Below are 15,272 nucleotides of genomic sequence, written 5' to 3'. Positions count from 1 at the left end.
ACATTTATTCATGAACATCTACCATTTAGACTCACAACAATCATGCACATAGATCAGAGAGTGTGGTATATGATTTGCCCAAGGGCACATAGCTAGGAAGAAATCATAATCTTCGATGACAACTTCTTTTGCCTTAAGAGGGATTTATTTCCTGGTACCCTAACCCAACACCCACAGTGTGTTTATTTCCTCCCAGGAAATATTTGTTACCTTTTCCAAGAAGGGTGAAGATGTTGGCTATGACACAGAGGCTGAGAAATGTTATCTCCCTACACCAAGGGTGGGGCCGATAGGCGGGTAGAGTGCAGAAATAATTTTCACATTTTCTCCTCAGAGATAAGAATAAGATCTAGGAGTCAGATTTAAAATCTTGTGGGGATTCTAGTTATAACTGTCTTGAGATTTCCCCATCAACCTCATCTCCTGGCTCCCCAGGGGTCTCTTTTTCCCCATTCTGCCCTAGGAGTTGACCTTCACAGCTGTCTTCTAGAAGTCGACATTCCAGGATATCTCCGTCTGGTCGGAGGGGAAGGGAATGCTTCCTCCTTTGCTTCTCTGGCCCACTGCGAGTAGTCTCCACACCCCTGGCGTCTCCTAGGTGTTAAAGCCACAGATATCACAGCTTCCTGGAAGCCAGCGCTTTCTCAAGCCTGTCTTTGCAAGGTGGGTATCTCTCCCTCTCTCTCAGAGGGAGGACAGTGAAATGTGCTCTAACTAGGGACGGTTATGCAAAATCAAGTAGGAGCAAGCCAAGAGGGGAGTTGGTGAGTCAGAGGAGAAAAGTACACTGTGGCTAGCAGCGACCCTCTCAAAAGCAGCGGAGAAGCCTAAGCCTCTGACAAGGTAAGAAAATAATTTCTGTGTGTACACTGCCAGTGCAAGTTATCCCAAGACTGCTAGAGCAAGGCTATCAGATAACCTCTGCAGCTAAGCCGGGGGTTTCACTGGAGGCGAGCTTACTGGAGTAGGTAGGAATCAGATCACCTGAGGAATCTTTGGAGAATAAAAACACAAGCTGCACCCCCCAACCCACACCAGCTCCATTCCTACATGGGTCCTACAGAGCTAGGAATGTAACATTAAATGTACTGATGGACATTTTGTAGACAGTCCCCAGGTGCATCTGATTTGGTCAGATCCTGGCTTCAGACCTCAAGTTTCTGTATTTCTGGCAGCTTCTCCTCTGTTCCCTGCTGGGGAATGGAAGACAGGAGTTGCAAGGAGCTGCAGATTTTTTCTAGCTTAGGTGGGATATAGTGTGCTCAGTGATCAGACTTTGGACCCAGAAGCCCCAGGTTCTAATCCAGGCAATGCTATTACACCCAATGAGTCAAGCAATTGAAACTCAGTTCATTTACTCTGAAAAATGGGGAAATGGTCCGTCGCTATCCTAAATGTCTAACTAGACAGTGTTCATGACTGCCCCTAAAGGGGCTTTGTAAAGTATGGAACACCACACAGATGTTAAGTAGGATTAAGGTATGGGGTCGGCACATGAGCTAGGGTAGAGGAGACCTCTACCTTGTGTGGCTTTGGACAAGTCTGGACTTCTAATTAAAAGTGAAATCCTTTTATACGTGTAAAATAAAGATGTCTTGCCCAATCTTTCTTTCTGGGAACCTCACACAGTAAAAAAGGCTCTACAAAACTCTGTTCATGTGGCATTTGTTGATAGATGTTTCTTGAGCATCTACCATGGGCCAGGCACTGTCCTTGGCACTAGAGACACAGCACCAGTAAAGAGCCACATCCAGTCCCCTACCATTCTCAGTCTACCTAGACATCCTCTGCCCAGGTGCTTCCCTCCCCAGTGTCCTAGGTCTACTGGCTATTTGTGAGGAGGGTGGTTGCCTCAACCCAGCTCCACATCTCTCTCAGCAAGATATCTTTCTTTTCTCATCTCTAATTTCTGGTCGCAGGGTCACATCTTCACTGGGAAATCTACGTTAGGAATGTTCTGAGTGGCTGGAATGCAGGCTTCTTAAATTGACATCCGTTTTTTTTTTTTCTCAGAATTCCCCATTTTGTTTCTAAAAGGCCATATAGTACTGATTTGGGAGACATCTATAATTCAGCCCTCTGTAATCAGGACGTTGCGTAAGGTCGCCCAGCCTAGAGTTTTCGTGGCCCCTGAGCTTACCATAGGTTCTCTCTTATTGCCACCCCTTTGGCGTGATGTTTTTCAAGATCCTGAAGTTCTTGTTACCCTTCACTGATAGATTTTCCTTTGTGTTCTAAGATGGTACCGCTTACCCATCACTGAGGCAACATGTTTTTATGTTACTTTGGGGGGTAGTGAAGTTTGGATTTCCTGAGTGGTTTTTTGGTTTATCGCTTTGCCTACCTAGTAACTAAGCTGTTGTCCTGCAATGGGGCTTTTCTTTTAACAAATATTTTCTAAAATCATGTTCATGGCATTCCCCCCTATGCATACTAGTTTTAATTAATACATTCTCAAGTGTAGAAACAATTTTTTTTTTTTTGAGACAGAGTCTCACTTTGTTGCCCTTGGTAAGAGTGCCAAGGCATCATAGCTCACAGCAACCTCAGACTTCTGGGTTCAAGCAATCCTCTTGCCTCAGCCTCCCAAGTAGCTGGGACTACAGGCACCCACCACAATTGCCAGCTACTTCTAGAGACAGTATCTTGCTCTTGCTCAGGGTGGTCTTGAACTCCTGAGCTCAAGCAATCCACCCACCTCAACCTCCCAGAATGCTAGGATTACAGGCGTGAGCCACTGCACCCAGCTGAAACTATTTTTTGATTTAAGATTAACTGGGCCACATTGCATCAAACTAAGTGTCGGAGTTTATTAATAACTTGTTCACTGCAACTGAGACAATATTTGTTATGTGCTCAATCCTCAACAGAATCACCTAAGTGTTAATAACTAATGCTAAAGACTGTCCATGCACATTTTAGAAAAAGATAATTTTCAGATTCTTGAAAGTGCTCATTTTCAGTTAAATGCTTTCAAGCAATGACTATACCTCTTCCTATATGCAATTATTTACTGTCGACTTATTTTTTTTTGACAAGATTAACAAGCCCTGATTGTGTGTGGCATGTGTAAAATTATTACATACCTATAAGCAAGAAAAAACAGGCTGGCCAGGGGGCAGGGGCTCACACCTGTAATCCTAGCACTCTGGTGGCCGAGGCGAGTGGATCGCTTGAGCTCATGAGTTTGAGACCAGCCTAAGCAATAGCAAGGCCCCATCTCTAAAAAATAGCCAGGTGTTGTGGCTGGCACCTATAGTCCCAGCTACTTGGGAGGTTGAGTAGGATTGCTCAAACCTAAGAATTTGAGCTAAGATGCCAAGACACTCTACCTAGGGTGATGTGAAAAAAAAAAAAAAAAAAAAAAAAAGATAGGCCTTTCCCTACGTTGTAGCAGCCCAGTGAGAAGAAACAGTCACATACAGCTGTTTACTATAGAGTGGGATGGATGCTAATGAAAAGTTTGGGGAACAGAAATAAAGGGAATCCAAATGGGAGCAGAGGAGGTCAAACTCTCCCTCTTTGCTGACGACATGATCTTATACTTAGAGAACCCCAAAGACTCAACCACAAGACTCCTAGAAGTCATCAAAAAATACAGTAATGTTTCAGGATATAAAATCAATGTCCACAAGTCAGTAGCCTTTGTATACACCAATAACAGTCAAGAGGAGAAGCTAATTAAGGACACAACTCCCTTCACCATAGTTTCAAAGAAAATGAAATACCTAGGAATATACCTAACGAAGGAGGTGAAGGACCTCTATAAAGAAAACTATGAACTCCTCAGAAAGGAAATAGCAGAGGATATTAACAAATGGAAGAACATACCATGCTCATGGCTTGGAAGAATCAACATTGTTAAAATGTCTATACTTCCCAAAGCAATCTACCTATTCAATGCCATTCCTATCAAAGTACCTACATCGTACTTTCAAGATTTGGAAAAAATGATTCTGCGTTTTGTATGGAACCGGAAAAAACCCCGTATAGCTAAGGCAGTTCTCTGTAACAAAAATAAAGCTGGGGGCATCAGCATACCAGATTTTAGTCTGTACTACAAAGCCATAGTGCTCAAGACAGCATGGTACTGGCACAAAAACAGAGACATAGACACTTGGAATCGAATTGAACACCAAGAAATGAAACTAACATCTTACAACCACCTAATCTTCGATAAACCAAACAAGAACTTACCTTGGGGGAAAGACTCCCTATTCAATAAATGGTGTTGGGAGAACTGGATGTCTGCGTGTAAAAGACTGAAACTGGACCCACACCTTTCCCCACTCACAAAAATTGATTCAAGATGGATAAAGGACTTAAATTTAAGGCACGAAACAATAAAAATCCTCAAAGAAAGCATAGGAAAAACACTGGAAGATATTGGCCTGGGGGAAGACTTCATGAAGAAGACTGCCATGGCAATTGCAACAACAACAAAAATAAACAAATGGGACTTCATTAAACTGAAAAGCTTCTGTACAGCTAAGGTGACGATAACCAAAGCAATGAGACAACCCACACAATGGGAAAGGATATTTGCATATTTTCAATCAGACAAAAGCTTGATAACCAGGATCTATAGAGAACTCAAATTAATCCACATGAAAAAAGCCAACAATCCCTTATATCAATGGGCAAGAGACATGAATAGAACTTTCTCTAAAGACGACAGACGAATGGCTAACAAACACATGAAAAAATGTTCATCATCTCTATATATTAGAGAAATGCAAATCAAAACATCCCTGAGATACCATCTAACCCCAGTGAGAATGGCCCACATCACAAAATCTCAAAACTGCAGATGCTGGCGTGGATGTGGAGAGAAGGGAACACTTTTACACTGCTGGTGGGACTGCAAACTAGTACAACCTTTCTGGAAGGAAGTATGGAGAAACCTCAAGGCACTCAACCTAGACCTCCCATTCGATCCTGCAATCCCATTACTGGGCATCTACCCAGAAGGAAAAAAATCCTTTTATCATAAGGACACTTGTACTAGACTGTTTATTGCAGCTCAATTTACAATCGCCAAAATGTGGAAACAGCCTAAATGCCCACCAACCCAGGAATGGATTAACAAGCTGTGGTATATGTATACCATGGAATACTATTCAGCCACTAAAAAAAATGGAGACTTTACATCCTTCGTATTAACCTGGATGGAAGTGGAAGACATTATTCTTAGTAAAGCATCACAAGAATGGAGAAGCATGAATCCTATGTACTCAATCTTGATATGAGGACAATTAATGAGAATTAAGGTTATGGGGGGGTGCAGAAAGAGGGATGGAGGGAGGGGGGTGGGGCCTTAGTGTGTGTCACACTTTATGGGGGCAAGACATGATTGCAAGAGGGACTTTACCTAACAATTGCAATCAGTGTAACTGGCTTATTGTACCCTCAATGAATCCCCAACAATAAAAAAAAAAAAAAAAAAAGAAAAGTTTGGGGAACAAATAAATCTTGGGAGGAAGGAAGATGAATTTCTTAAGAGAGAAGGTGACCTGTGGGGAGACTCTTAAAAGAAGAGTAGAAGTCTTGCAAATGTTTCATGGCTTTTAACTAACAAGGCAAGTTAGGTCTGGAGCCAAAGGTACTTCAGAAGGGGGAGACTGACAGGAAATCAAAGACCATCAAGGACCCTGGGCGCAAGGCCTGGGGATTTTGATTGGATCTTGTGTATGTTGGACAGTTATGGGAGGATTTTTAGCAGAGGAGTGACGGGTGTGGGCTCTCTAAGGTCATTCTGGGCAGCAATTGATGATGGGGACGTGAGCAAGAAGACAAAGGCTACTGTCAAAGGCCATGCTAGAGATGGGCGACCGGGAATTGTGGCAATGAGAGAGCAAATTCAAGGATGCAATTGAAGAGTCTCCTTCAATTCAGCACTACCGGTGACTCGCATCATCTCTCCTCTGCCAGGACCTCAAGAACCTCTGCCTCTATTACTAATTTAGTCTAGGCAGAGAGAGCTTTCCCTAAGACATACCCTGAAGTGTTCCCTGGCCTTCTGGTCAGCCCCATCACATGTTGCCTAGTCCAGGAAGGGCTAGGGCTGGGCGGCAAGGGATGAGACTTGCTTTACAAGAGTCTACGTTTTCTAGCTGGGGAAAGAAAAAGAAGGCAGAGGGTTTCCATGGAAATTCCTGAGAACCATAGACAACTAAAGACTGAAAATGACTGGGGACAGATTTAGGTGGCCCAACTCCAGCTGAGGAGGGAATGGGCTTGAGCCAGAAGGATTTGGCACACTAGGAGGGCACAGAGCCAGGGAGATCTGCATAAGACTCAGGATTGGCTGAAAGCCAGATGGAGGGAGGTTGGGGGATAACTTTGAAAGGTCTACTTTCCTAATCCCTAAGAAATGTTGGCTTTTTCCTGAAGTTATTGTAGACCCTGTTTATAAAATTCCATTACAGTTTCCTTATCATTGTACACAGGTTAAGCTCTCCTTATTTTCCTGTCTCTTTTGCTCCATTGCTTCCTATCTTTGTTCCACACTTTTCCTCATATTTATATTGCCCTTAGGAGTTCTTTTACTAAACTCACCTCTTCAGTCTTTGAGGAAGGGTTGAGGGATATCCTTGGGCCATTATCAAAAATGGCCTAGTTTCTAATCATTTCCTTCTGGACTCAAATTTGAAGAACTAGGAGCATAGCTTAGCTGGTCCTGTGCTAACCTACAGAGTCAAGATCACAGGCAGGAATAACCATTCACTGACATTTCTCTGACATGCAGCAAAGTGATTTTTGGCCATGCAGGAGATATGATCCTCACTAGATCTTTTTGGCACAACCAGAGGAAAATCTTTGTTGGTACAAATGGAAGAGAAGGGGTTTTACTGCCACTCAAGGTTTGGCTTGATCATCACATACTTCCCAGAAGGTTTGGGGGACTTCCGAAGAAAGCCCACAAGCTGGCAAAGCATGCTCTCCCTTCTCAGCAAGAGCACTATCTGGCCAATAGCGTTCACAGTCACATCTGGCCAATTTCTCCTCTAAAATCCACTCTCTAATATCTCTGGAGCTGTAGACATAGAGAATGTTTTATGATCAGTATGCAGGCTTCCTGGGCAATGGATACTAGAGTCACCCAGGTTCAAACCCTTTAGCTCAGCAATGCCACTTCTGAGGATTTACATCACATATATGTGCAATGATGTGTGAACATAAAGGTCATTACTGAATCCTTTGAAATAGCAAAAGATTGGAAACAACCCAAAAGTCTATCAGTGAGAAAGCTGGTTAAATTATGGTATATCCATACAGTCATCCCATAAAGTAAAAAGGAATAAGGAAATGCTGCAGAAGCTCCCAAGACTCACTGATAAGTAAGAAAAAAAAAAAGAAAAGAAAGGTATAGCATGGTGTGGATAACTTGCTATTTTTTGTGTGTTTTAAAGAGGTGGAAAATTGGGAATGCATATACATTTGAATTTTCTTGCATAAAGCAACTGAAAGAACACATATAAATGTACTCAGTTGCTATCTGGGGCAAGTTGAGAAGTGGGGAGATAGAGCACAGGTATTGAAGGTAGACTTTTCACTGTATATAAAACACCAGCTGGTAAATAAATACTGGCTATTAATACATAGAGAAGAGGTTACTGATTTAGCAGCTAGAGAAATTCTTAGGTTTTCTTTCTCCTGGAAAAAAATACTACTGTGACTCCTTTAAAGATATGTCATTACCCCTGTTTACAAATAGCTCTAGAAGTTTTCTTACTTCCAACTACAGACCCTTCATAGACACAACTGCTTGTCATATCGCCTTCCCTGTCATAGATGTTAACGACCTGGAATGTGTAAGGCTGGGCTGCAGACTGGCAAACACCCCTCCATTTTCCTTCCTGCATGCAGAATCTTAGGAAAGCCTTATTTTATTTTTATTCATTTATTTTGAGACAGGGTCGTCTTTGTTGCCCACGCTGGAGTGCAGTACATTATCATAGCTCACAACAACCTCGAATTCCTGGGCTCAAGTGATCCTCCTGCCTCAGCCTTCCAAGTAGCTAGGACTACAAGTACCTGCTACAATGCCCAGATAATTTTTCTATTTTTTTTTTTTTTTTTTTTGTAGAGACAGAGTCTCACTTTATGGCCCTTGGTAGAGTGCCATGGCATCACACAGCTCACAGCAACCTCCAACTCCTAGGCTTAAGCGATTCTCTTGCCTCAGTCTCCCGAGTAGCTGGGATTACAGGCGCCCGCCACAACGCCCGGCTATTTTTTGGTTGCAGTTTGGCCGGGGCTGGGTCCGAACCCGCCACCCTCGGCATATGGGGCCGGCATCCTACTCACTGAGCCACAGGCGCCGCCCAATTTTTCTATTTTTTGTAGACATGAGATCTCACTCTTTCTCAGCCCAGTCTCAAATTCCTGGCCTCAAGTGATCTTCCCACCTTAGCCTCCCAAAGTGCTAGGATTATAAGCATGAGCCACCACACCTGGAAAGACTTTTTGAAAACTCTGAGTCCACAGACACTTTTCAAAACAATTTGAATGATGTTTCTATTACCTAGTAAAACTTTTTTTAAAAAATTGGTGATAAGACTTGCCATTGGGAAAACAGCAGACCCCAAATCCAGCTCCAATTAATGTCTAGAAATAAAGTCTCTCTTTTTTATTAAAGATGGGATGAAGACTTTCTTGGGTATATAATAGTAAGTACATGTATATAAATCAACACCTTACTACCATTAATATTTACACTATATGTAATACCTATTATATCTCTCAATACTTATTTATATCAGGAAGTCATCTAAAATAATTCAAATTCATGTGAGAAGGAAAGTTCAAATCTCCCTTAGAATACTATCCTAGCATGATGCTGGGAACCTTGGTGTTTTCACACAAAGCAAGCCCTGATTGTGAAGGGAGTAAATTCAGGGCTGCCATCAGCCAGCATAAGCCTTAGTGTGGATTACAAAGTGGAACTCCTCTCCCTAGATATTTAAATATCTAACAACTAGAAAAACATCTTTTTTTTTTTTTTTTTTTTTTTTTTTTGAGAGAGAGGGAGTTTCACTATATCACCCTCGGTAGAGTGCCATGGCATCACAGCTCAACACTTGGGCTTAAGCGATTCTCATGCCTCAGCCTCCCAGGTAGCCACCACATGCCTGACTATTTTTTTGTTGCAGTTGTCATTATTGTTTAGCAGGCCCAAGCTGGGTTCGAACCCACCAGCCTCAGTGTATGTGGCCAGTGCCCTAAGCACTGAGCTATGGACACCAAGCCTGGACAACCACTTAATATACCTATTTTGCTGGACCAAGATACTTTATTGTCATCTATAGAATTTTTTTATAAACATCTGATGTCTTGATGAGATGGCATTCCCTACGGTCCTGCACTATACACTTACTGAGCAGCCCTGAGTAGGCTGTGTGCAATGGTCAAGCATTCTTCAAGCAGCAGCACAATAGCCAACAGGCCACAAGGGTCATTACTGGTGGTGATACAGCTCTGAGCCATTAGGAGGCCTTGCTACCCTTTGGTAGAGTCAGCAAGTAAGGAGATAATGACTCACCTCAAATAGATTCCAATAGTTTGTGACCTGCATAGACACAGGCCAGCATGAGATCGGCTCTCCACATCCCTAGTCCCACATGATGGGACCAGACGACAGGTACCCTGAGCGATTGACTCTGTCACTTGTCTGTGTGTTACATCCTGCAGCCCCATCCTTTGAGGGACTAAAGCAGAAAAGTCCTGTCCTTAATTGCAAAGGGAGAGGGGGATAAGAAACGGCCTGAGGCAGCCTCCCTCAAGATGGGGGGCTGGGTAGGCAATGCTTCCAGGCAGTTCCCCTCTAGGTGGCTCATCTCCCTGAGTTTCTGGAGGAGTCACAGGCATTCAACCAAGACTTGGGCCAAAGGTTAGGCTTTGCCTACACAGCCTGTGTGAACTCACGCTCACCACCAGGGTGCCCTGGTGAAGCCATTGCCCTATGTTGATTAAACATGGCTGAGTTTGGGTATTTTTGGTAGTCCAGTGGACAAGACAGACCTGGAAGGAGGAATGAAAGCCCCTAAAATAAATAGAACTTATCGACCCACGAACTGTAAAGGACAGAAATTGAGTTGGAGAGGGACATGTGCAGTTGGCTGCAGACAGCTCCGAACCGTGCTGGGTAGGGGTCCGGAGACCGAGGCTTTGTCTACAAAGGGAATGTTAGGCAGACACCAAAACAGCAGCGTAACTCTGCCCCTCTGCTTGTTCCTTAAAGGTCTGCCCATCTGGTGCAATGATACTGTCCGCAAAAACGAGGCTGCTGCTGCTCCTGGTCTCCCAGGCAGCGATCCTCGCTCTATTCCTCCGCATGTACAACTACAGCCAAGGCTCCCCATCCGGGAGCGACGAGCCCAAGCACATGCACGTGCACGTGCTAGTCCTGTCTTCGTGGCGCTCTGGCTCTTCGTTTGTGGGGCAGCTTTTTGGGCAGCACCCAGACGTCTTCTACCTGATGGAGCCCGCCTGGCACGTGTGGATGACCTTCACCCAGAGCGCCGCCTGGAGGCTGGACATGGCCATGCGGGACCTGATCAGGTCCATTTTCCTGTGCGACATGAGTGTCTTCGATGCCTACATGCAACCTGGTCCCCGGAGGCAGTCCAGCCTCTTCCAGTGGGACGACAGCCGGGCCCTGTGTTCCCCGCCCGCCTGCAACCTCTTCTCGCGGGACGAGATCATCCTCCCGGATCACTGCAGACTCCTGTGCAACCAACAGCCCTTCGAGGTGGTGGAGAAGGCCTGCCGCTCCTACAGCCACGTGGTGCTCAAGGAGGTGCGCTTCCTCAACCTGCAGTCCCTCTACCCGCTGCTGACGGACCCGTCCCTCAACCTGACCATCGTGCACCTGGTCCGGGACCCCCGGGCTGTGTTCCGGTCCCGAGAACACACCCAGGGGGAGCTCATGATTGACAGCCGCATGGTGCTGGGGGAGAGGTGGCACAAACGCAAGAAAGAGGACCAGCCCTACGATGTGCTGCAGGTCATCTGCCAAGGCCAGCTGGAGATCTACAAGGCCGTCCGGTCCTTGCCCAAGGCCTTGCGGCAACGCTACCTGCTGGTGCGCTACGAGGACCTGGTGCGGGCACCCCTGGCCCAGACCTCCCGCATGTATGCCTACGTGGGCCTGGAATTCCTGCCGCGCCTCCAGACCTGGGTGCACAACATCACCCGCGGCAAGGGCCTGGGCGAGCACGCCTTCCACACCAACGCCAGGGACGCCGTCAACGTCTCCCAGGTGTGGCGCTGGTCTTTGCCTTTTGAAAAGGTTTCTAGAGTTCAAAATGTCTGTGGTGATACTATGAATTTGCTGGGCTACCGCCAAGTCAGGTCTGAACAAGAGCAGAGAGACCTGTCACTGGAGCTTCTGTCTACCTGGACCTTTTCTGAGCAAAATGATCAGGAGGGCTAAGGAGGTGCCGGCCTCGGCCATGTCCATAGAACGCTCCTGAGCCTTCCTTTGTCTCCGCATATTGAGCACAGTTGTGCCACCCACCCTCGGGCAGAAGGATCTCTGTGTCCATCCTCATGCCTGTAAAAGAGACTCGGAAACTGCATGTGGGCCGCACATCCCAGCACTGAGACGGGGAGTCGCCTTTCTCCTCTTCTCGAGTCCCCACCTGTGCCTACTTGGTACACTTGGTGGCTCAGAGGCCTGTTAGGCACCACGCGGCATCAGCGGAGTAAATCCATAAACCTTCCGGTCCACATCTGGCCCGATGCGAAGCGGAGAGACAATAAAAACCAGGGAAATGGGCCTTCCACCAAAGAGTTCGCCAACACATTCCACGGAGATGTGAACTCTGAGCCCTCAGTTTCCAGTGGATTCCAGGAAGGAAGCAGTTGGATGCTCACCTGTGAGCCTGGCCATTACGGTTATCACAAACACACACAAAACAAAATCCCTGGACAACAGAGCAGGCTCTTAGATAGTGGGCCCAGTCTGAACGTTTTGTCTCAGCATTCTGTCTCAGCATTCTCCTATCACACAGAAGAATTTGACCTGGGAAGCTGCTATCCATTAATGCAAAATTCCAAAAGAAGATTCTGTTTGGGATGTCTCCTTTCATGATGTCTCATTGCTGGCAGTAAACACTCATTGTTATGGGATCCTAACCCAAGAATTTATGTAATCATTGTTAAGAATTCTTTTTTCTATTTTGATAGATAATCTGTCACCTACATGTACAAAAAATTGCTAAGACAATATCTGCTGTCAGATGATGAAATGTCTATACCCTCTTAAGAATCAGTAGGAAATAGACAACCTGCAACTAAACCCTTTCTATGCTGTGTGAAGCCCAAGTTATCACTTCTAGGGCAGTGGTTCTCAATCTTCCTAATGCTGCAATGTATTTTCATTGCTAAAAAGAAGTCGTGACCCACTGGTTGAGAACCACTGCTCTAGGGTCTGAGCAGAGTTCTTTTCCTCTCACCCCCCAAGCCAGAGGGCTCCAGTTCTCGTGTGATTGGTGCTGTCTCTTCCCAGCCACCTCCCTTAGTAAGAAAAGGTGTTCTCCTAGTCTTGGCAGGAACCCCTCACGTAGTTGTACATCAGAATCGCCTGTTAAAAATGTAGACTGCCACATCCGACCTCTAGTCTGCTGGAAGCAGAATGCCCCAGGGTGGGGCTGGGATTCCATATGTTTGTCAAGCTTCCTTGGTGACTCTTCCATGGCCAGCCTGGCACTAGCACACCCTGCACTGGGCAGCAGCACTGTTCACCTTCTTGCTCCCAGACAGGTGACTTTTCAGCACACATACAGTATAGTATGCATGCCCCACCACCACTACCTGTGCTGTCCTTGGGTGGGAAAGAATAGGAAGAAGGTCCTTATATGTGTCTGGAACTCCACAGACCTCTGAGTCCTGACTTTTTCATATCTCACTTCATCCAAACCTGAGAGATTCTGTCATTTCCTCTTTCCTTTTGTTTCCACTTTTTGGCAGGCTTCTCACTTCATAAAGCTTCCTCAAGCTCAGATCAGACTTCTCCCACTTGAATCTGCTGAGGAAGGCCTGAGATTCTACACCATCTGAAGTACTTGAAAAGCTACCTTTTCCAACAGGGTCAGTTGAAGTTCAATTACATGTGGCTTTAAAGGAGCTAAATTATTCTAATGTCCAAACCCAAGCCACTCTAGAAACTCCTCAAGAGTGTAGGATATGGCCAGGCAGGTGGCTCATGCTTGTAATCCTAGCATTCTGGGAGGCCGAGATGGGTAGATTGCCTAAGTTCAGGAGTTCAAGACCAGCCTGAGCAAAAGCAAGACCTCATCTCTACTAAAAATAGAAAAACTACCCAGGCATGGTGGCAGGAGGCTGTAGTCTCAGCTACTTAGGAGGCTGAAGCAGGAGGATCAATTGAATCCAAGAGTTTAAGGTTGCCATGAGCTATGATGATGCCACAGCACTCTACAACAGAGTGAAACTGCCTCAAAAAATAATAATAATGAATAAGAATGTAGGATCTCCCACACAAATGCTTGATCTACTGACCTTCCCAAACAATGTGACAGTAAAATTTCCCCAGGATTAAGAAAGGATGGCGTTACTGAGGGAACAGTGATAGATTCCACCATATCTGGTTTCCCCTGACAATCCAGCCTCTGCCTGAATTGTTTTAAAGTTAGCAGTCTCCTTAGGAATCACCTCTATATGATGCCTGCTTGTCTTTCTCCAAAATAAGAAAATAAACCAAGATCTTATTCAGGATCCACTTGACAATAGATTTAAATTTCTTGTGTTCTAAGTTCTACATGTCCATTGGAGTCCAGCATCCAACAGCCACACTCTTCGAAGGAGAGTCTTTGTTCTCCAATAGAATAGCCACTAAGCACTAGTAGATGTTTAGATTTAAATTAGTTAATAAAAATTCTGTTCCTCAGTTGCCACATTTCATATGCTCAGTAGGCATGTGCCTAGAAACTACTGTATTCACTACACAGATATAGATCATTCCCATCATTGCAAAAGTCCTAATGGACAGCTCTGGTCTCATTCATTTTTATTTGTGCAGCATCTTATCCCTAACTTCAACCCAATCCCCCAACCAAAAAACTTTAAAGAATATATAATAATACTATCATGGCATATTTATATAAGATTGTATAGTATAAAAGCATGCTATATTATCTCTTTAAAAATCTGACCCATGTTGAATAAGACTTCAGTGAACAACAACACAGTTTTTGACAAGTGATGTGTTCAGGTGGTCTAGTATTGGGATTCATGATAAGTGACTGTACACTCAATTATAAGACATGGGGAGTTTGGAGAACTGAAAACTGGTGACTGGTGTAGAAGATAGTGTTCTGCTAGACACCCTTTCTGATTTGGAGACATCTGTCCCATTCCCAACCCCCAGCCATAGAAAGGCATTTCTGTACCTCCTTAGCCTCTTTAGTTGTATAGGGTCAAAGAATATGTTTAAACATAGATCATGGATGGATTTGATCTAAATTTCTCAGAGCTGATGAGCTTTCTCACATCTAGAGTAAACAGCCCAAAATGCCTAATTGCAATAGATGTCTTTATAAAAAACTAAACTGGGAGCTACCACCAAGCCCTACAGTTTTGGAGAATGCAAAGAAAGGGGTCTCAAAAAAATTTTTTTTAAGTCTCACTATGTTGCCCTCAGTAGAGTGCTGTGGCATCACAACTCACAGCAACCTCAAACTCTTGGGCTTCGGGGGGCGCCTGTGGCTCAAGGAGTAGGGCGCCAGTCCCATATGCTGGAGGTGGTGGGTTCAAACCCAGCCCCGGCCAAAAACCACAGAAAAAAAAAAAAAAAAACTCTTGGGCTTCAGCGATTCTCTTGCCTCAGCCTCCCAAGTAGCTAGGACTACAGGCACCCACTACAATGCCTGGCTATTTTTTTGTTGTAGTTGTCATTGTTTGGCAGGCCCCGGGCTGGGTTTGAATCTGCCAGCCTCGGTGTATGTGGTGGGCACCCTAGCCACTGAGCTACAGGCACTCAGCCTCAAAATTTCAAAACATTTTTTAGAGGGTGAGAAAGGAACAGTTTTGAAACAAAGGGGCTTCAACCATAATTTAACCGCATTTCAATCTATAGTTAACATACCACGTGGCTTCATTTTGTGTGTAATGAGAGAAAATGCTAAGTTGTTGGTATATGTCAATTAAAACTATTTTTTCAACTTATGAATAGTGGCTGTGGAGACGTAAAATCAGCTTCTGATAATTTTTGTACAAAAACCTGCTATTGTATCATTTGTAATATGTTT

The 15,272-nt window shown here is 44.7% G+C and overlaps 1 protein-coding gene across 2 annotated transcripts; it reads left to right on the top strand.

Annotated features, from left to right (window-relative positions):
* The first annotated feature begins 259 nt into the window (after positions 1-259).
* Positions 260-14,731, top strand: CHST4 (carbohydrate sulfotransferase 4). Of its 2 annotated transcripts, none has more exons than XM_053606667.1 (2): positions 260-663; positions 10,244-14,731. In XM_053606667.1, the coding sequence occupies exon 2, from the start codon at positions 10,262-10,264 to the stop codon at positions 11,435-11,437; it is 1,176 nt and encodes a 391-aa protein (XP_053462642.1). In that variant the 5' UTR covers positions 260-663; positions 10,244-10,261; the 3' UTR covers positions 11,438-14,731. The 2 variants fall into 2 exon arrangements, with proteins under 2 accessions (XP_053462642.1, XP_053462651.1); XM_053606676.1 differs by lacking the exon at positions 260-663 and adding an exon at positions 728-843.
* Positions 14,732-15,272: the final 541 nt, after the last annotated feature.

The sequence above is a fragment of the Nycticebus coucang genome, chromosome 2, assembly GCF_027406575.1.
Source record: "Nycticebus coucang isolate mNycCou1 chromosome 2, mNycCou1.pri, whole genome shotgun sequence".
Taxonomy (NCBI): Eukaryota; Metazoa; Chordata; class Mammalia; order Primates; family Lorisidae; genus Nycticebus; species Nycticebus coucang.
The sequence above is the reverse complement of the archived record's forward strand: the minus strand, read 5'-3'. Positions and strand labels throughout refer to the sequence as shown.

Coding starts and splice junctions, on each gene's coding strand:
- CHST4 (XM_053606667.1), top strand. CDS start 10,262: ATGATACTGTCCGCAAAAACGAGGCTGCTGCTGCTCCTGGTCTCCCAG.